This window comes from Empidonax traillii, unplaced genomic scaffold (assembly GCF_003031625.1).
Source record: "Empidonax traillii isolate 1590-97213 ecotype Southwest subspecies unplaced genomic scaffold, ASM303162v1 scaffold12:size2584012, whole genome shotgun sequence".
NCBI lineage: Eukaryota > Metazoa > Chordata > Aves > Passeriformes > Tyrannidae > Empidonax > Empidonax traillii.
In genome coordinates this window covers 1868215-1889273 of record NW_020955205.1, presented here as the reverse complement: position 1 = coordinate 1889273, position 21059 = coordinate 1868215, and the positions used below count along the sequence as shown (strand labels likewise).

Genomic DNA, 21059 nt, shown 5'->3' with positions numbered 1-21059 from the left:
GTACCCTGTTCCTTTTTCCCTGTGCCTGCAAAACTTTCCAGTCATCCACTCTTTCACCACCTATATTGGGTCTCTCAGGGGATGTGGAATCGTTTCATCCCTGTCTCAGGGGCACCACAGGATAACGGGGTTGCTCTACATTTCTAGATCCCAGTAGTTCAGTTTTCTACCAGGAAAGCCATCCCTGCTCCCAGAGCACCCTCCAAGGCAGCTATTTCCCCTCTAGATTACCCTAAGCATAGGGATAGTCAAAATCCACGGAGATGGAGCAGCTGTGAGCCCAGTGTGGAGGCATTAGGCACAAAGCAGAGTTTATCCGCAAAAAACCAACCCCCACCTCATGAGTGGAATCATTTGTGCTTCCTGCCTGTGACCCAATTCCATGCACCACAATTTGATTACTCTGCTCTTGATTGGAAAAGCCATCTTGTTGCTTTCTCCCTCCAAATGCTTCTCTCTAACAAGTATTCAGTAAAATCATTGGTCTTTGATTTGGATATGCTGGAAAAACATATCTAAAAATATCAGTTGTGCCCCCTCAGGCTTTTCAAAGTTTGGAAGGGTGAACAGCTTTGGGGAAGGCATTTCACTCCAAGACATCCCTGTTTCAACCCCTCCACGAGTATGAATTAAGCTCTGCAGAAGTGGATTTTGAGCAGAACACCACCAGACTAGACAAAGCTTAATATATAAATTTAAAAACCATACACATAAATAAATAAAAGTACATATATGTATAAATATATAAATACATAAATCAGACATGTCAAATGTACTGGGGTCACTTTGACTGGGAAACACCTCCAAGTATACTTGAAGTATATAAATATACAAATATATAAATGCACAAATATATAAATATATATACAGACGTACATTCTGCAAATTATATATATCTATATTTATGTGTGTGTGTGCACATATTTTCAATTATCTAATTTTATCCATACCTACACAAGAATACTTTCTAAAAATGACTCATATCTCCAAGAAAACCCCAAACCAATCAAAATTAGAAGTCAAACCCAGTCCAGACTTGCTTGGAAATCAATTTTTCCCTGAAAAGTTGCTTTCTAATATCACCACCTGCTTGTGCATGTGCCTTGGAGCAGTTTCCAAGCCCTGCTGCTCATACAGAATAATCACAGAATCATTTAAGTTGGAAAAGACCTTTAAGATCCTTCAGTCCAACTGTGAGCCCAGCACTACCAAGCCCTTGGGGGATGATTTTCCCTGCAGCGATTCCCAGGGATGGGTGGCTGACACATAGCAAATGCTGGATGGCTCCCTCCTCTGAATTCTCTTCCTGCCTGGAGATAGTTCAGCATGAGTTTGACCTTTCTGCCCCTATTAAAATTCTCATCCTGGCTGAGATTATGATGGATGCAAGGAAAAAAACCCTGCAAAAACCATTGTTTTGGGATTTTATGGTTTCTGGTTTAGTGAAGAAAGCGCCAGAACGCGACAGCTTGGAAAGGGAGGTACCAGAGGATGGGGATACACAAAAAACTCCACTCTGCAGCTCATCCTGACATTAGATTGGTTAGAGCCTGGTGCTAATAATGCCAAGGCTGTGGCTCAATCCCTGCAGGGGTCATTCACTGCAGAGTTGGACTTGAAGCTCCTCATGAGTCTCTTCCAACTCAAAATACTCTGTGATCCTTGTGTCCCATCGTGTTCCACCTTGTCATCCCCCACCATATCCATCACCACTCTTATTTCTCTCCATTTACACCCTTTAAATAGCTGCAGGGTGTCTCCCAGCTTCCTAAAGCCTTGTCCTCAGTGGAATTCATGGCCTAAACGGTGGGCAGCGTTGCTCAGGACTGTGCCTGCCACTGTCCTCCTGGGCACCCTGGGGATCCCAAGCAGGTATTTGCTTTAGTCCAGCTCTGTATCAAAGGTTTACCTGGAACTGGGCACTGATGCTGGGTGGTTTTTTCTTCTTATGGAGGTGGAGAAGAGATTTGGTGATGCGGTCGTGCAACGTCAGGTTCGTGAGGTGTTTGAGGGACTTCACATCCAGCAGGTGCTGTGGAAAAAGAGAGACTCCATAGAAAATCTAGATGTTATTACCCTACTATCCTACATCCCTCCTTACCCAGGTTGCCCAGAGAAGCTGTGGCTGCCCCATCCCTGGAAGTGTTCAAGGCCAGGCTGGATGGGGCTTGGAGCAACCTGGTCTGGTTGGAAGGTTTTCCTTGGACATGGCAGGGGAGTTGGATTAAGATGAGCTTTAAAGTCCCTTCCAACCCAAACCATTCTATGATTCTGTGATTCCCTTAATCCATTCATTGCATCATTGCCTCTTCAGCTCCAACACGGACACAGAGAGGAGTAAAACCAATGTTTGCTCCTCCTGGTCTCCCATCCTGACCACCGATGCAGCACTACCAAGGACCAGTGTTACTGTTCTGAGCAAACAGATCTCTTGGCATCTCTTAAAATACAATAAATGCAGCCACAATGGAGGGAAAGTGAATATACGCCAAGTCTGTTGTCTGTCAGGTACCAGCCCTCCTGCATCCCCTATTGTCTCATTTCAGTGTAGAGATTTAATTATTCAATTGCACCAGCACATAACATGCTCCTTCCCAGGAGGAGGAGAAGAGGCACCAGAGTAGTTCCAAGGAGGATGGAAGGCCTCATACCTCTCATTCCCAGCACAAATCAGGGCTGAAATCTTTTGGGTTTATTTAAATTAAAGAATCCTGAACAGAGCTGAGTAGACCAAGGTCTTGGTGTTGACACAGTGGTCTTCATAACCCATCAGCATCTCATCACTGTATCCCCAACCTTAACCCAGGGACCAGCAAAGGAGAAATGCTGCTTCTCACTCACCTTTGGGAGGTTTGGTTTGGCTTTGATGTTCTTATTGCGCCTGGGGAGACAATAAACAGCTCAGATTAATCCACATATGCGGAACAGAGAAGTTTACGAACAAGCCCTTCCAGATCCCCCCCAGCAGCTGCTGCCTCCAACCTGCACTGAAACTGGGCTGCTCTGCCTGCTGCAGGTGGGTTTGTAACTTCAGAGGCACAGATTTGAGAAGGAGGTATCCAATTAATGGGAACAGTTCCAAGGGGAATAATGGGATGTCGGTAATTTGGGTAGAGCAAGGGAGTGGCACTGTGGAAGGACTGACCACCCTCCTGCTTCTCATCCCCCACGTTAACTCCAGCCACGCTGGGATATTCTCTGCACCTTCATGTGAGGTTACAGTGAGAATCAGCATCTCCTCACCTAATTTATAATGGGAACCTTGATATCACATTAAAAACCAGGAGGGCATCACATCACTGGTCTGACCAGCAGGTTTGTTCCTTCTCTCTTCCCTGGGTCTGTCATTACAAACAACTGACAGGAGTTAAATCAGATGTGTCAAACATCCTGAGGTCCCTTTGACCCAACTGGGAAACACCTCCAAGTCTGCCTGAAACCCCGCTAGTTTGATATCCTGGCTATTCACACGCTCTAACCACCCGTGCTGCTCACTGTGCCCCAGGAATGAAGTCCAGATCCCCTCCTGTACTGACATGAGGATGCCGTGGGCTCTCTCCAGTAGTTTGCTGTTGGTGGCGCTGACAAAGATCCCATCTTTGTCCAGGAAGGTGCTGGGGCTGGCGAGCCTGCTGTGCCTCATTCCCATCCTGCCATTCCAGCCAACTGCGTAGGCATCCCTGCAGCACCCAATACCGTTGGGAAGAGAGAAAAACCCACAGTTGTGTGATGCAATAAAAAAGACATCCTTTACCATTGGTAAAAAATGAGCCGGGGCTTTATTCTTTCCACCGTTCACTCATTCCCATGGGATGAGCCCATGATGTCAGATCCCATGACTGGGCTGCTTAAGCACCTTTTAAAGATCAAATATTCGTAAAAGCATCAAATTATCAGTAGCAAAAATGAGAGCTTCCAGCTCTCCCAGACAGAAACCTTGAGTTTGCAGATACCCCCAAATACCTTTGGTGGGCTGAAGGTCATGACCTCTGGTCATGTGGCCTCTGGACTATGATCGCTGGTGCTGGCTCTGTCTCCTCTAATTCCCACAGTCATTCCATTAGGGGAAGAAAAAGCAAATGTAATTTGCAATGAACTAATTATTTGCCAGCAAGAGGGATGTCAGCCCCAGCCCAGCTGGACTACTGAGCTGGACAGAATCCCTCACTGGGACCTGATCACAGATTAACCCCCCAGTTTGGTCCTCCCTGCTGTGGAGCAGAACTGCTGTGCTCTCCAGGAATGCTCACCTGGCTGCAGCAAGGTTGAAGGGAACAGTGAGAGGAACCAAAATCCTCTCTTGGAGGGAGGGAAACAGATACTTAACCAAAATACACATCAGGGCAAAGAATTTCCAGAGTTAAAGAGTGTTACTATGATGTCTGGGGTTACATGAAGCCTCTGATGGGCAGCCCCCAACTGCCAGACTTTGGGTGGTTTGTTGTCTTATTTTTTTTTAATTTTAAATTTTTTTATCAGCCTTGCAAAAACCATCACATGAAAAAAAAGTGATTTAAGGAAGGGTGTGGGGTCTGCAATCCCCCCCAGATCTGTCTCAGCCAAGAGGAAAAGGAACAGGAGAAAACTCCAAGCAGCAGCAGGTCATGAGGATGCCGAAGGACACTGTAGTTTAAATAGAACTTCTGGCACCAGCCACTTCTGAGGTCTGACAACAAGGCAACCCTTTGCCTTAAAGCCTTGATTTGGAGGAAGGGCAGACCTCAAGTGTCACATGGAAATTAAAAAACAAAGGATGTAAAGCTGCTCCTTCAGCCAGCTCAGAGCCTGGAGCCAGGGCCTCAGAGCAAAGTCTCCTTCCTGCCTTGCTGCAGCACTTCCCAAATTCCTTCCTGGCCTCATTAAATCAGCATTTTGACATGTACCACTATTAAAAGAAGTGATGAATCACAGTAAAGTAAAACCCCTGGTTGAGCGCTCTAGGACCTGCTTTTTTAAAGCAGGTTCAACTCAAGGATGGTTAGAGAGAAACTTGAATATCCAGGTGATCCCTCCTGTCCACAGCAAGGTTCCCATCCATCAGAAAACTCCTACTTGCAGGTGGGAAAAAGACCCACCAGTTGATGGGCACCATTAAACCTCAACAGCCACTTTTGGGATCTACAACCCCTCATTAATTCTGGCCGACCTCAATGCCCCTGTCAGCTGGACAGCAGGTGTGGATATACAGACTCTGAACAAGACCAGAGAATGGAAACCCCTAGGAATTCCCATGTGGTATTGAAAAAGCAAAGAAATAAAGTGACAGCTCTGTTTATTATGGACAATTTAGGATGGATACACAAATATGGGACTGATACACACTTTGGGTACTTAAAGGAGGTCAATCAGCTCACTGAGCCCAACCAGCTGCTTCCAGACAGACTGAGCAGCACCTGCTCAGACATCCCTGCACATTAAAGTGTCATCAGTGAACTCAAACCAGCAGGATCCCAGCCAGCCCGGGTGCTTTGGATTACCCATGGCATGGCTCTCATTACTCCACAGCCGGTGAGGCGCTTCAGTGCATGCAGCTCCATTGAAGGCTGGATTCCAGCCCCCCACCACGTGCAATCCACCCATCCACTTTCTTCTGAGATCAGAGGAGAGCTGTTGGCTCCCTGAACCCTCCACAATGACTTCCTGTGTGATGTCATGCCTCAAAATTGCTTTTAGAAACAAGCCCCGGGCTATCATGTGGGTTGGATGTACAAGCAGCCTTATCAGTGACTACATGATCATGAGATGGCTTTGAAAGCAAATTCCTGTTTAATTTAGTGCCGTAAATCCCTTGCCGGTCTATCTGCTGGAAAGCTGGTAAAGCAAATCTCTCTTCTAGACCTGCACCCTTGTATTTACCTCTTCTTGCTCAAGGAGAGCAATCTAACTGAAATACCAGCATTTATCAAGGGTGATGTGACTCCTCAGAGCAAAGTCATCCATTACCTGCCTACTCCGAAAGTGCAGGATGGAGAGTAGAGATCCTGTGAGAGACCCAGTTTGTGCTTCCAGAGGGAAGGAGCACAGGTGACATTTGGGGCCCCATCATTGACAGGGCCCAAGGGAAGTAAAGATCTCAGACTGTGCTCCTGAGGCATGAGATCAGGAGGAACACAGGGGTCAGGACAGTTTTAAAGCACATTTTCTGCAAATATACCAGTAAAAGTATCGAACTGAGTCTGTTGGTAGGACACAGCTGCTGAGGAGGATGAAAAGACACAGTAGTTGCTGCCCTTAGTTCTGGCTGTTTAAGGCAATTTGTCTGCTCTGCTGGGGTTGGTTAAGCCACATCAACACAGCAGACCACAGACTGAACCCCACAGTAAATAAACACATCCCCTCATTGCCTGGGTCATGAGGACTTTCCCTGACTTTACAACAACCCCTTGCTGAGATAATTGAAATGTTTTGGGCTATAAAAACATCAGCAGCCCAAGCTCCTGAACTAATGTGCCTCCAAAGATGGAGATGGGCAGGCAAGAAAAGCCCCATCCCACTTCCCAGAGGTTCCTCATGCACCCAAGGCTTGCTGGAGAAACTGCAGGACTCCTCTTATCTACACGTGGGCATCTCCACAGAGACAAAGTTTCACCTTACATTATGTTGAGGGAAACTTGCACAACCAGAGCTGCCAGAAAGAGTGAACGTCATCTGGAGACACCAACCTGCCCTGCCTCGAATGTCATCACAGACCCAAGAGATCTGAGCCCCAGCAGCTGCAGAAGCAGGAGAAAGACAAGGAGGGGTGGGAAAGATGGATGTGAGGACAACCAGGGCTGCACCACCTTCCCAGCACAGGGTGGGACTGCTTGCACCACCTGGATTTCTGCTAAAACTCAATAAGTGGCACAGGTTTATGAATTCAATCCATCAATCCCATAAAAATTCTATCCTCTCTGAACACTGCACGTAAGTTGACTTGTAATGTTGTGAGAACATTCAGTTCTCCTCCAGTAGGGTGCCACCAGCACTCTCAGAGGGAAGGAATTCAAAGCAAGAGGGGCATTTTGGTCTTGATGACACTCAGAAGGCACATGATGAACAAAGCCAGGCAAAAGAAGCCACTTTTCTTCCCCTAGAAAAAGGAACAACATGTACCTAATTTCTGTCATGGCTGTTTGGCATTAAAGCCATTAAAAATTAGGTTTAGCATGTATTTGGAGGATATTTTATCTTGCGTGGAAGGGAACCCTCTGAGATATAAGATCTGATGGACACATTTCAGGAGACAGTCTCAGATTCCTCCTGAGTTGTTCTGGGCTCCTCTCAAAACTCAGAGTAGCTATGAACTCACGGCTGGAGGTCTGCAGCTCCAAGCAGGGTTTTTAGGATGCTCTGATTTCGTATCTTCCCCCAACACACACACACCTGCTTAGAGGGAAGCGGAGAGGCACCATGACCCTTCAGAGTTGGGATTGGATAATTAGACTTCCTGGGCTCTGCTGAGGGATAGCACAAGAGTTGCTGGGGAAAAGGAGGAGCAGCAGTGCCCAGATATCCCTTGGAAATGAAGACTTTGGCTTCACAAGCAACTTAATTCTTAAATGAATATGGCAAAGCTTTTGCACAGGAGGCACAGATTTGCATCTCCAAGTGTAGAACTGACTCTTAGAACAAGAAAGGCCCATTAAGTAGCTGGTAAATGGCCAGAACCTTCAGGGAAGGATTAAAAACTAAACTCGTACCTAAAATCTGTAAAAGTTGAGTAGTTTTGAGGTTAATGTGCTTTTTTGCCTTAAAAATGAGCAGGTATTTGGCAAGGTACCACCTCAAACCCCACTTCCAGGTCCTCCCCACTCTGGGGTGTCTTGAGCCACCACACACTGTGTGAGGGCAGTTCTGCCTCCAAACCCATCCTCATTAAACAATATTTCCTTGATATTGGCATATCCATTCATTTTTTTTAAGTTTCCCACCACCTGGGCCACCACTCCACTCACAACTGCTGCGCTTTGACGCAGGGAAGTCACTTCCCATGCCTGCTGTTTAGTCAGGTAAAGATGTTTAGATCTGATCACACAGAAAGAATGAAGAGAGGACAAAAACTGAGAAGCAAGATGGGAGAAACATCAACACAGTCATTTGTAACTCCAGGCAATGCCCTCCCAGCCCACGTTTCCTGGTGTGGAAAGGGCCTTACCGCTGGGTCCTCTCGTTGATGGTGTTGACTCCCTGGAGGTCGGAGAGTGGTGTCCGTGGGCTCTTCCGAGTGATACCTGGAGCAGCACATGAAGCAAGATGTTTCTCCCTGGCTCGGCCCCAGCAGTCAATTAACAGAGACACAGCTCAGCCCTGAGGAGGAGCGTGGGTGTGTCCTGGCACATGCTGGGCATTCCCAGGTGCCAAGGATGCCGACATGCCCATCGCTCCCACCTCTGCCACAGTCATCACCCTTGCGAGTAATTAACACTGTTCAAGCCCTCTAATTGCCCTCCCACACATGTACCATGTCCCAGCAAACATGAAGGTAGATGGGGGGGACCAGCCACCCATGTGCTGCACGGCCAAGATATTCCCAAGCTTTCCCCCGCGCATGGGACAACCCAGTTGCATGAGAAAACACCTGGACACAAACAGGGTGCTTGGAAAAATGGTCATTTATTCCTTTGACACTTCTTCCCTCCCTCCCTACAAACATATGAACATAGTAGAAAATACTTAATATGCTACTTTTTATAGGCTTGATTGCCCACTGAACCTCTCTCCTTTGATATCTAGTTTTAGAGCAATTTATACGTAATAAAGTATCCCTAATAAAATAAGATACTAAATAAAAGATCTATTTGATATTCAGTCAAGGAAGCTGCTACACATGGTTACAGAAGCAGCTGTTTCAAGCTGCTATCTTCCCCCAGGTGGAAATGTTTTGTAACCAAGCATTTTAGGAAGACAGGAGAAAATTTTCATAGACAACAAAACACGTTTCAAGCTACTAAACCACCGAAATTTAGAGATCTGATAATCTGGAGTTTGACATGAAAACAGCTGAGCAATTTTCTAACTGTCTGGAAATCACTGCTGTGAGACAAGAAACATCTCAGTGCTCACCTGGATGCAGGGAAAATGGATTTTATTTTACCCTGAGACATCTGAGGTGGGGAAAAATGCTAAAAAAAACCCCCACCCTAAAAAGAAAGAGGTCTAAACTCTGGTTTAGTGGACCCCACATTTATCACTTTCCTATTTAACACAACCCAGGTGTTGAGCTAAAAGGTGTCCTGAGGATCATTTTGTTCTCAAAGATGAACACAAAGCAGATACGCTGAGCCCTGAGCTCGTCCGGCTGCTCTGCCATTCCTGAGAGCCTGAAATCCCTGAAGAGAGGATGAATTCCTACCAAACCTTCACGGGTGACATCCCTTTAACAGGACATCTCCCATCCTCCTGGACCTGGTGAGATGCTGCAACAGTTTGTCTTGAAGCTGAACGCTGGGCAGGAGGTGCTTGGAAAGGTCCATTCGGTGAAGTGACTGGATCTAAAGGTGTCCAAATGTCCTGGAAATGTGGGCAAAAGGAAATTTGGGAATGTGCTGCCACAGGTCATCTTCAATCCCTCCTGTGCTCCGAGGCAGGACCAAATCCCTTCTGCTGAGAATGTTTGGCAACCTCCAACTCTGGAGGATTTTGGAAAGTCAGGCAGCTAGCTAATTCATGTGAGTGCCTTGAGCTCAAAACTCTTTTCAATCATTCTTTTTGCCATTTAAACCATTTTTGGGCTACATTTCCTGTCCTAGGAGTATTCTCTTAACTCTTCCAAGACTGGCATTTCTGTGCCCAAAGTTGCTGGTTTACAGCACAGAAACCCAGTTGTAAAGAGGAAAAAAATGGGAATAATCGAGAATCTGCTTGAAATATTGTATTAGTACTTTTTGTAGTTAGTTTTAGATAAAAAAAGAACCTAAGCTCTAACTGGGTCTACTTTTATATAGGAAATATACCTGGATACTTCCCCATTAATGCACAGGTGGCTTCTCCAGCCTAAAGCATTCCATGAAAAATGGGCTTTCACTGGTATTTCCAAGATTTTTTTAGTCCACAGCCTTCTTTCTGGAGCCAAATCTGTCCTCCTTCACTTCCCTGCACTCCCCACCAAAGAAAACGCCTAAAACACCTTCCAACCCAAGTTGGGCTGAAGTGATGAAGGCAAGGTTGTATCAAAATATCCTGGCATTGCTTGGGAAAAGGAGATTTCTCTTTCAGGCTTCCAGGGACAAGTTGAATTAAAACTGCCTCATAATTCTGCCAGCTCAGCACCTTGAGCGATTTGTTGATTAATAAAATTTCTGGTGCACAAATGGGGTTGAAGAGAATTGCTTCAGACAGACCAAAAATGAAGATTTTTCTACGTTGTGCCATCACTTGGTTCTTTAAAGCAGAAATTTGGCAGTGTCCCAGCCAAATAAAAGCTGCCATGTTGATGTAGTCTGTTTTCTGGGAAATATAGGGGGGAATTTTACAAACAGAAGGGAAACAGGTCTTAGATTTAAGCTGATGAGTCACATGTGGCTTTGAGAATTCTGTATAGTGAATATAGGATATTGTAAATATTAATGCTCTGCATGAAAGGACAGTGGTGTGAGGGCAACCATGCCCTCCCTTCATCCAGCCCAGACACAGCATGATCTATTTTACATTTCAGGCAGGAAATTATTCTGATTTTTCAAGCACATTCCCTTTTCTTCAGCTGGAGGGTTTCACAAAGATGGCCTGATTTGCCCAATAGGTCTTTGTCCTCATTGAGAGGAGCCTTGGATAATCCCAGTCTACTCCCTGCTGAGGAACACCAACCAGCAGACCTTTGGTCTTGAGCTCAGGGATGTCTAAACCCAGTGCCTTGCTCTGGAGGAAGACTATTAATTGATGGATCCAACAGTGCCAGGGAAGCAGCTGAGATGGCCAGGGAAGGGTGATCAGCTGGCTACAGAAGCTGAATACAGAGGGACCTAAAGGGAATCTCAATAAACTCATCAAATCAATTAGTTTTCTCTCTTTTTTTCGTGGCAGGACTAATTGCACAATTCAAGACAAGGAGATGATCTTGGTTCCTCTCTCAAGAATGACATGGATGTGACCTCATCTGATTCATGGGAAAGTCGAGTCCCCAGGGTAACCTCAGCCCGAAGAGCTTCGCCTGCGGGGCCCACGAACCTGTTGAATTCGGAACGGAAAAATCACACACTCTCCAAGCCTGGTTTAGCCAAAGCTGGGGAGCCTGGGAGAGCAGAACACCCTGTGGGAAGATGGGAATGATTTCTGGATGCAGAACAGGAATTACTTGTTGGTCTGGGAAGACGCTCTTGGCCAGTTCACAAACTACAGTGATACTGGATCCAAACATCAGACCAATCCTGAGAGAGCCCAAACTGTGTGGACCAGACTATAATAAGTGGGGTTTTAAGATGCTGAGCTCAACTTCGCTGCTTCCCATTAAGTTAAAGTTCCTTGGTTGTACGAATTTCCTTCTTCCCACTAAAAAACTGCAAATAAACTCCCAAAACCTCCCAAACTGCTGAGTTAACTTGCAAATTAAAGGTGAAATTGATGAATGAATTGCAAGTAAAATTACTCTACTGTTAATCACCTTCCTTTTCAATAGTTTCTTAGTAGCATCTGTGAGATCACTAAGCACAACACCATGTAATAAAATCTAAAATCTAGTCAAATTTAGTATCATTCCTTTACATTTTCTTAGAGCTGTGGTGGGAACTTGTAGGAAAAAGCAATGTAGTTAAAACAAGAATGGAAGTCTAAATTAAGAACTAAACCATTTCTGCTCCCCAACCCCACAGAGTGCAGCAAGCACAGACACTTGACAGAAAGTTTCTAACAGGAAATCCAGAGTTGTGAAGACTTAAAATGCACCCACTGCACTTACCACACTCAGGTCTGCAGAGAGAAAAAAGGTGGTTTGCATTTACCCCTAAATTTCATATTTAAGCACCTTGGGCTGAGGCTCTGCCCGCGCACAGCAGAGCTTGTGCTGTCAGCTTCAACGTGCAACACGAAGGGAGAGGATAACGGCAGGAAAATGAGACAGCTAAACAGGAGAGCACCAAATCTCTCTTTATATGTAAATAAAACAGAGCAGTGCAGGCAGGAGTGTGTCCATGTTGTCATGCAGGATGAGTTTGTTACGTGACAGAGAATGAGTGAGGAGGAAGAAATGGAGACCAAGTGCATCTCTACTTAACTCATTCTGTAAAGTAACATTGCCAAACGCCTCTGCTTTAAGCAAAAGCCCTTGGAGACAATCTTTTCACAAGCTGAAGTTAGTTTTGAAACCCAATGAAACCTAAATGAAGTCAAATTCCGGCTTTACCAGTCCCGTGCCCTGTATCAGGAATATTCCTTATTAACATCAACGGGGAAACCACCAATGATGCGATACCTCCAGAGAGGTGATTTTGCTTTTCATTTTCCTCTTCCAGCTGTGCCTAATGGTTTCCCAATAGGCTCCAAATTGCTCTAAGGCACTGGCTTGATACTGGAAGGCTCCTGGGGCGTTGTTTTTGACCCTTTGGACACAGAATGCACCTGGTTTCCATTTCTGGTGTGAGTGTCATATCAGAAGGGAGGGTGGGTGGGGGAGCCTTACTGTACTTCTCCTCCTTGCACCTCTGCAGGATCTCTAAGCTCCTCTGATGGACTGGGTGGTGGAGAAAGCTAAAACTATCCACACTTTTCAAAACCGCACATGGCACTGCATCATCATGCCCTTGGGAAGCAAAATAAAAACAAACAAAAAAAAATTGAGAAAAAAGAGAGATTATATGAGCAGAAATCAGGAGAGGGGCAAGAACGAGCCCCAGGGATGTGAGAGCTTGAGGGTCGTGTCGACACAATTTAACTCTGGTTTCCTCCGGACACGGAGCTGTGGCACAAGAGCTGGATCACATCCCAATCCCAATTATAATCCTTCTTAGCCAGAGCATAATCACTTTCTAATTGCTCCAAGATTCTTTGGGCAAAAATTAGATTATTACATAAATTTACTTCTATTAATTTCTTTTAAAACCCTTCTTTGCCTCTGCCAGGAGCTTCCCGCAGTTCCTGGTGCAGATGCTCCCTGACAGGGCCACCTGGAATCCTTACCTTGCAGCCCAGTGCCACGCTTTGCTCAGACAAGGGCAGTTCAAAGAAATAATATAAATTCTTTGCATTAAACAAGGGTTCCATATTCCTGGAGGGCAGATTGGAGTTTGAGTTTGAGGCCCAGAGTTAGAAGGAGCCACCGCTGCACCACCAAGAGGAGTTTTGGTGTCCCAGCTCTGACCGTGGGGTGGAGGAGAGGTCACACAGGTGACACTGTGACAACCTCTCTGTCACCCTTGGCCGTGCCAAGGGACATGTGACACTCCCGTGAGGTGTGATGAGGTCACCGAGGAGTTACCTTGTGCCGGCACATACGGAAGCATTTCATACCAACACATCGACTCATCGGAAAGGACCCGCATGAGCTTCCCAAAGGAACACTCTCAAGGGGCCTCTTCCTCACTTTAACATTAGTGAGACCTCAAGGACCAAGTTTTGGATTGCTGCCACCTTTATTTGGCAAATATAGGTGGGGTTTTTTAATTATTTCACAGGAGGTTGGGTTTTTTTTTGGTGCCCAGCTTTGGGGATAAATCTGCAGAAGCCACTGGGATTGTTTTTGATGAGGTGTTACTATGGAGGTCCACAGCAGGCACTGACCCACAGACCAATCCCTGGTGGCCAAATCCAGCTGCAGAGCCCACTGAGAGTGGGCACAGGCCCAGGACCACGAGACCTTTGTCAGAGCAAGGATTTGGGTCCAACAAAATCAGGATGAGAAAGCTGGGACCCTCCACAGTCAGGTTTATATGAATAGCACCATCTTTTCCACCAAAGGATTAGGGATTTCTTTTGTGTAATAAATTCATAGCAATGACACAGCAAAAAAAGTCAATCAGCCAAATTTCTTCCCTAAAAAGCTTGATAATGTTCCTTTAATCAAAGTTCATGAACAAATCTACTTCAAACACATAGTTCTATTGGACCATTTAAATCCTCTACGATAAACTCACTGATAAAAATAATTAAAAATCAAATTATTGAAGAATTCCACCCTTCAGCCAACTGCAGGTTGTGTCCCATCCAGTGAAAGTTGGCAGCACTTGGGCAGAAGAGAAAGACACCCAACAAAATTCACATTGACTCCACTTTGCTGCTCTTCACCTCCAGGTTCACGAGGACAAACACACAGTTACCAAAAGCTGCACTATCAGGAGCACAAAAAAAAGGAGAGTCCCCAAAGCCAGCAGGGAAAAATGCTGATTATCCTTCCAGGAGCATCCGCAGCACTGGTAGGCACTGCTGGCATGGAGGAGATAACCAAGAGGATGATGCAAAGAGAAAGCAGAGCAAAATTTTGCAGAGCTGATTATCCAAAAGCTAGGGATTTTTCAGGAAAATCCCCGTTGGATGTTGCAAGGGTGACTTAGATGGGGAAAAGCAAGAGAGACTCAGCTGGGGTTGAGACAAAAGAGTGCAAAGAGCCCTAAATGAAAGAAGCCTGGTGCAGATATTTCCCTGCTTCTTCACCACACCTGCCTTGAAAAAAACTTCTATGCAGATATTAAATGTGCACATGTGGATGAACACATGTGAGAGAAGTTATTCTCACTTATCTACCACCATTGTATCAAAAGCTCCACGGTTGTGGGCAGTGAGATGCTCAAATCTGGCTCAATAAAGACATTAAGGTCTGCTAAAACACAAAATAAACCTCAAACACGTGCTGTCTTTGATTCTCTGCTGTTTACTTTGGAGATGGGGTTATTTTAGTGATACTTTAATCACTCCCAAATGCTTTCTGCCATTAAGTGCAAAATATCAGTTTGGGGCTTTTCTGCATTGTTTTAGGGAGAAGAGACTTGCAGCATCTGGCAGAGGATGTATCACACTGCACTAGCCCATCCCACTGTCCAGACACTGGCCAAGCCGTCTGCCTGGGTACAAATGATCTGAGAGTTGTCAGGAAGTTGAAGACAAACCTTTTACAGCTTTCTGAGTGCTTGTGTGTTTTTTTCTTTTCCTTTGACTCAAAAAGCAGAGGTTACAAAGAAAGCCATTTGAAAACAGGTCAAAGGACACCAGACAGACTTAAAGAGCAGCACCACATGCTAGGAAAGGTTTAGAAACTCAGCCACCACTATGATTAGTTAGTTTTGGCATGGAAATAGAAAGCAATGTAAGAACTGAGTCTCAGAATTGTCTGAAAACCTCCAGGACTCAAATTTATACCTATATATTGATATAATATAGATATAAGCAAGTTTGGCCACAAACTCCACACTGAAGAGCAGAGGGGCAGCTGAGGAGTGAGGAGACGAGCACGACCAGTGGTCAGAGACACAGAAAGCCAAGCAGGGCTTGAAATCAGCTCTTACTTCCCAAGCCTGAACATATTATCATCTCCTGGGCCAGCTCACTTTGGCTCAACCTGGGCTTTATGCAAGATGAAAATGCAAAGACAGATTTTGGAAGCCAAAGGTCTTTGCCATCTCCCTCTTAGCATCACGAAGCCCCGCTGTCCATAAACGTGCCTGCATGTGCCAGACAGACCCTGGTTCATGAGGAACATCTCCTTCCTTCCACCGCATCCGAGCGGTTTGCCAGGAGGAGCTGAAAGCTGATTTTTCTGCCTCCTGCTCTTCTTGGGATTCGCTCCCAAGAAAATGATTCTTTCTGCTTGCACAGTTTCCATCCTTATGCTCCTTGTCCCAGGCTCCTCCATGATGCACCTCTCTGATTAAAAAAATAATTCATGGGGCAGCTCTGGGCTTAATTTTAACTCAGTTGACATTTTCCCTGCTGAGGCTCTAATTTCATTGTGAATTTCAAGCCCTCTTGTGCCCAGAAATGAATAGTAATGGCTTGTACCCATCTGCCCCAAATTGCTTTATGCAGAGAAATGGTCTGAAAGCACAGCCAGGCCTTGCCTGCCCCAGCATGATGATGCACCATCACTTTTCTTTAATTTAATGCCTGTGAGGCTGTTCTGGGTGACTGCAAAGCCATGAATTTTGCTACACAAGAGACACGCTCTCTTGGAGCTGAAAGGGTGAACAGCTTGGAAAATGACAGAGAAGAATTATTGCCTTTTTTCGGTTGTAACGGCTCAAGAACTCTCATGAAACCAATTTGCCTTTTCTGCTGGATAATTTTTACACCTCTGAATGTTCAGGTTTTCCTATCTGAACATTCTACAAAACAGAAAAATTCAAGCAGCAGTAAAGTGAAAATATTTCCCTGTGATCTGTTAAAATCCAAATGTCCCTTTTAAATGTAACTTCTTCAAAAACCCTATCTGCTATTTTAACAAGTTTTTTAACAGATAAATCACTTCATAAATCAGGCTACTTAAAACAGTATAATAATATCTTAGACCTCAACTGCAAAACAGGCACCAGGATTAGCAGAGGGACACACGTACCAGTTTTCTTCTCCACGTATCGTTTCCCAGCCTCCCTGAAGGCCACCGTGGCCCTGAAGAAGGCCCTGAGGACAGCCCAGCGGAACACGGCCACGGGGTCGATGCCGATCATTCCGCAGATGAAGGCATTCCTGCTGCTCCGCAGCAGAGCCACGATGTCCGGCCGCATGTGGTCTGTGTTCTTCTCCCGGAAATCCTGGGGAAGGAGGAAAAGGAAGGGGAGAAAAGAGGAAAATAAACAATATCCACATGATATTCTGGGTAAGGTCTTCCACAGCTATTGAATCCTGCTTCCATCTTCCTTTTCTGCTCCCATATTAGATGACTCTTTCCGACCATCATCTCTGATGCTTATCGTGGGCATTTATTGCATCAGAAACACAATTAAATCCCGAGGCTCTTTATCCCTCAGGCTCCCCTGCCCACCAGAATTCCCTCTGCCATTAACTTGCATGAGTAGAAATAGGGTCAACTTTGAAATGGTTCCCGCGGGATTTCAGGAAGTACCTGGGGCAGTGGGATGCCGAGACCCGAGCTCACATGACCTGCCTTAAAACTGGCTCCTGATGAGTAAAACATTGGGTTTGCTACACAAACCAAGCCCAGAAAGGACACCAGGCCCACAGTTTTAACCTGTCATCGGGACACAGCACTAACCTAAATTCCTCCCCCAAATGCCCACGAGGAGGAGAACAGGAAGCCCCAATCCCCACCTTCTCATTCCAGCCAAGTTTTTCACCAAACACTTCTCTCCCGACCCACGTGTCTCTTCCTGAGCCAAAACCTCCCCAGAACATGTCTGTGGAGCCTCCCCCTCCCCATCCCAGAGTTAAATGGAAACAACTCCCAGGGAACAGCTGGGGGACAGACCTTGACTCCGTACTTCACTTTGCCGGCATAGTGTTTGATAATGAAAGCCGGCTCCATGACCGCCGGAAACTCGATGTAGGAACTCCCTTCATGCTGACGCTTAAATTTGTCCAGCAGCGTCTGGTTTGTTGCTTGAGGGAAACTGAGTGGGAAGAATTAAACAGAAGAGAGCTGTAAACACAAGGGAAAAGCTTTTACCTCTTCTTTCTCGGCCACAAAAGGGAAAACAGAGATATCCTGAGCTTCCACTTCTGTGCCTGCTTGGGCAGAGCCTCTGGGTAGGAGCAAGGCAATCCTCCACCCTCCAGCTTCATGTAAATCTGCAGTTTGGGGTATATTCATAACTTTCTCTAACTTGAGGCGTTTTAGCCCAGCACGGAATTGCTGGGACAGCATCACTCAACGAGAGAAGGAGCAGAGCAGTAACCTCCAAGCAAATGGTGGGAGGAGACCTCGTGTCCTGGGCCACAGCCATGTGGATCTGAGGGGACCAGGGCAAAAACACCTTTCTCTGCCCTTCACAGGGAGAGAACTGCCAGGGGTATCTGATGGAAAAACCATTTTGCTCCAAAGTTTCCACCCAAAGGCAGGCTGAGAGCCACACACTCCTCTGGGAAATTCCACCAAGATGAGCCAGGGGGATGAAGCAAGGGTGAACATTTGAGCTGGATCCCTGATGCTCATGAAACCCTGGGGAAGTGTAGCCCCTAACCAGGAGTGCCCTCAGCTCATCCTGGCTTAATTTTTGCAGTAAATTGATAAATCCACCTTGTACCCCACTAACAGCAAACACAATCCGCACTCGGCTTCTCCCTTCACTCTAAGCTCAGCCTCGAGTATGTTCCTGTTGTTACACCGTAAGGGACAGGGAGAAAAATGAGGAGAGAAGCAGGAGAAACCTTCTCCTTTCCCTTTAATGGAAGAAATTCTGGAAAAACAATTTGAATTATTATTTGTTAAGGCTTTTTGCTCAGCTTGCTTCTTGTCCACCGCTTGCATTACCACCTCAAAAACAAAACCAGAGACACAAATCAGCCCAATGAGATAATCAGCACCTTTCTGGGAAGAATCACAAGAGGTAAAACTGAAGGATAAACACATTTGAAGAGAAAATCCAAATATCATTGGCAAAGCCAGCACTTTCCTACTCACTTGCTTTCCTCATCCAGCAGGTGGAGCAGCCCTGTTGGCTTCTTGCTGATCAGGTTGATGCAGCTGGAGTTGTCTATGTAGTCGATGTTGTGCCAGCTAATTCCTTCTGCTCTATATTCCTCCTAAAAGAGTCCCACAGATGACATCATGTTTGGTGCAGGCAAAAATAAAAGGCAAGATTCAAACAGGTTTGTGGAAACTGACACACAATTTACCAAAACGATCGTCTCTTGTGTTGATGTGCCATCAATGCTTCCTGTGATGGCAAAGAAAAGGATAAAGAACTGCTGGAACAACCTAAACCACAGAGAACCACCTGGCATTTTAAGATTTCAGATGCACCAGAGGTTTGTTCAGACATGGGTTGGCTGTGCAGGGATTTTTCCTTTTCTTCTCCTGATTGTTGTTAAATCACAGCATGGCTTGGGTTGGAAGGGACCTTAAAGTTCATCTGCCAGGGGCAGGGACACCTTCCACTATCCCAGGTTGCTCCAAGCCCCATCCAACCTGGCCTTTACCACTTCCAGGGATGGGGCAGCCACAGCTTCTCTGAACAACCTGTGCCAGGGCCTCTCCACCCTCACAGCCAATAATTCCTTCACAATATCCCACCTAACCCTGCCCTCCAACAGTGGGAAGCCATTCCCCCTTGGCCTGCCCTTTCATCCCTTGTCCCAAGTCCCTCTCCAGCTCTCCTGGAGCTCCTTTAGACACTGGAAGGGGCTCTCAGGTCTCCTTGGAGCTTCTCTTCTCCAGTTGAACACTGCAACATTCCCAGCCTGGCTTGAGAGCAGAGGGGCTCCAGCCCTCGGAGCAGCTCCGTGGCCTCCTCTGGACTTGCTCCAGCAGCTCCACATTCGTGTGCTGTTGTTCCCCAGATCAGGAGGTAGCTCTGCAGGTGGGGTCTCACCTGAGGGGGGCAGAGGGGCAGAATCCCCCACAGTGCACAGGAGGGGTTTTGGATGCCAGGGGCACATTGAGCTTCTCATCCACCAAAGCATCACCCAGTGTATTTGCATCAAAATTATTATTTAGTTGCTGGAAGAAAACTGGTACAATATATACAATACATTTCTTTAATGGCTAGGAAAAGCACAACATCTCCCTCTCCTGATTCCATGGGCTTTGTTCTTCTGGATCTCACACTACTAATAGCTGGTGCTCTACAGGCTAACGAAGAGACCTCCAGGTAGCCAAGGTCACCACTCCAAAACCAGCAAAACCATGACCCTCTACAGGATACTGAGGATCTGTCCCCAAATTCATGCTGAGGCGAAAAAACCTGTTCATTTTCCACCAAAATAACTCCAACTCTTGCTCTCTTGTAAAGCTCATCTCTTCAGAGACGTATTTATCAGCTGGATTTCTTGAAGAACTCTTATGAAGAAATTATTTTAGGGAATTTGGATGAATGTAGAGCTTGAAAATCATCATTTTTATCATATGCTTTTAAGGCTCATGACTCACTGTCTAAACAGAGAGATTGGAACGTACACCTTACTCCATGTAGTAGAAAAAGTCCTACCAAGCCAAGCTGTGTTTTCACTTTAAAACACTGTGATGGCAAAATTGAAGAAGAAAAGCAAAAAACTCCTAAAATCCTAATTTGATGCATTTCTCCAACAATCTAATTAATTATATTATTATCTGCCTTTATTTTTAACATGAGTGAACAACTTCAAAAAAGATCCATCCAACTCTCCCCATCCAAAATTACCATGAACTCGACAGATATTATTTTTAGAATTAAAGAGCATCAAGTGCTTTGAGACATTTCACAAGAAATTTTTCCTAAAAACTCCCAACAAGGTCCTGAATTCAGTGCTGGAGACACTGTCCACGCCTAAACCCATGATACTCTGTGCAGGCCTAGAAGGAGGTCTTAACATCCCTAAAGCCTTTTGGGTTCAAGATATGACTCATCCCATTGGAAAAAAAAAAAATCCTGAAAATCCACATGATGGATTTGAATTTTTTTAATTCAATTTTTTATTCTTTTTCCTTCAGTTTCTGCAGAGCAACCAGGACACAGTAGACATGTACCACCACATATTCAACTCCCTGTAAACTACAGGCACTTGAAAACCAAGTATTTGAGTAAAACTCACTCCGTTTTCAGCACAAGGCAGGAAAAAAGTTCCTGCATGGGCTGCACGTTCCGGAGCTTCTCTTGAGTGATTCAGGAGAGGTATGGTGGTAATGGGAGTCGGCATCATCCATCAAACCCCTGCCTCTGACAGCCCCTTAACTGAGTGCAGGGTGCATCAGTCCCAGCTTTGCCAGCTCAAGCCTGGTCGGGAGCACCTGGAGAGCAATAAATCAAGGAGCTGATCCCAGTTCAGTGCTCATGGTTATTACCGTGACTCCTCTTTGAACTACTATGGGGGCCTGCCATTTTTGTTCCCCTCCCAAGCCTCAAATTATGCAGAGTTTTAAGCCTCCACGTGTCTAAACCAGGCACAAACCATCACCCTGCTCTAGAAGCCTCTAGACATCCATCCCTGTGGGGCAGCTGCACAGTGGACAGGGCTACACACTAAAAACTTCTCCTGCTCCTCAAAGCAGTGCAAAATTGGCAGTTGGT

General features: G+C 45.8%; 1 protein-coding gene across 7 annotated transcripts in view; it reads right to left on the bottom strand.

Annotated features, from left to right (window-relative positions):
* The window catches only part of MYO9A (myosin IXA), a 168372-nt gene that overhangs the window by 31385 nt on the left and 115928 nt on the right, over window positions 1–21059 (bottom strand). For all 7 annotated transcript variants that reach the window (XM_027889155.1, XM_027889197.1, XM_027889171.1 and 4 more), the window contains 8 exons: window positions 18476–18597; window positions 17324–17465; window positions 16454–16649; window positions 12593–12712; window positions 8138–8213; window positions 3537–3680; window positions 2842–2881; window positions 1910–2032 (listed from right to left, as the gene is read on the bottom strand). In XM_027889155.1, coding sequence (XP_027744956.1) covers window positions 1910–2032; window positions 2842–2881; window positions 3537–3680; window positions 8138–8213; window positions 12593–12712; window positions 16454–16649; window positions 17324–17465; window positions 18476–18597 — 963 coding nt within the window. The remainder of the gene's footprint in view (window positions 1–1909; window positions 2033–2841; window positions 2882–3536; window positions 3681–8137; window positions 8214–12592; window positions 12713–16453; window positions 16650–17323; window positions 17466–18475; window positions 18598–21059) is intronic.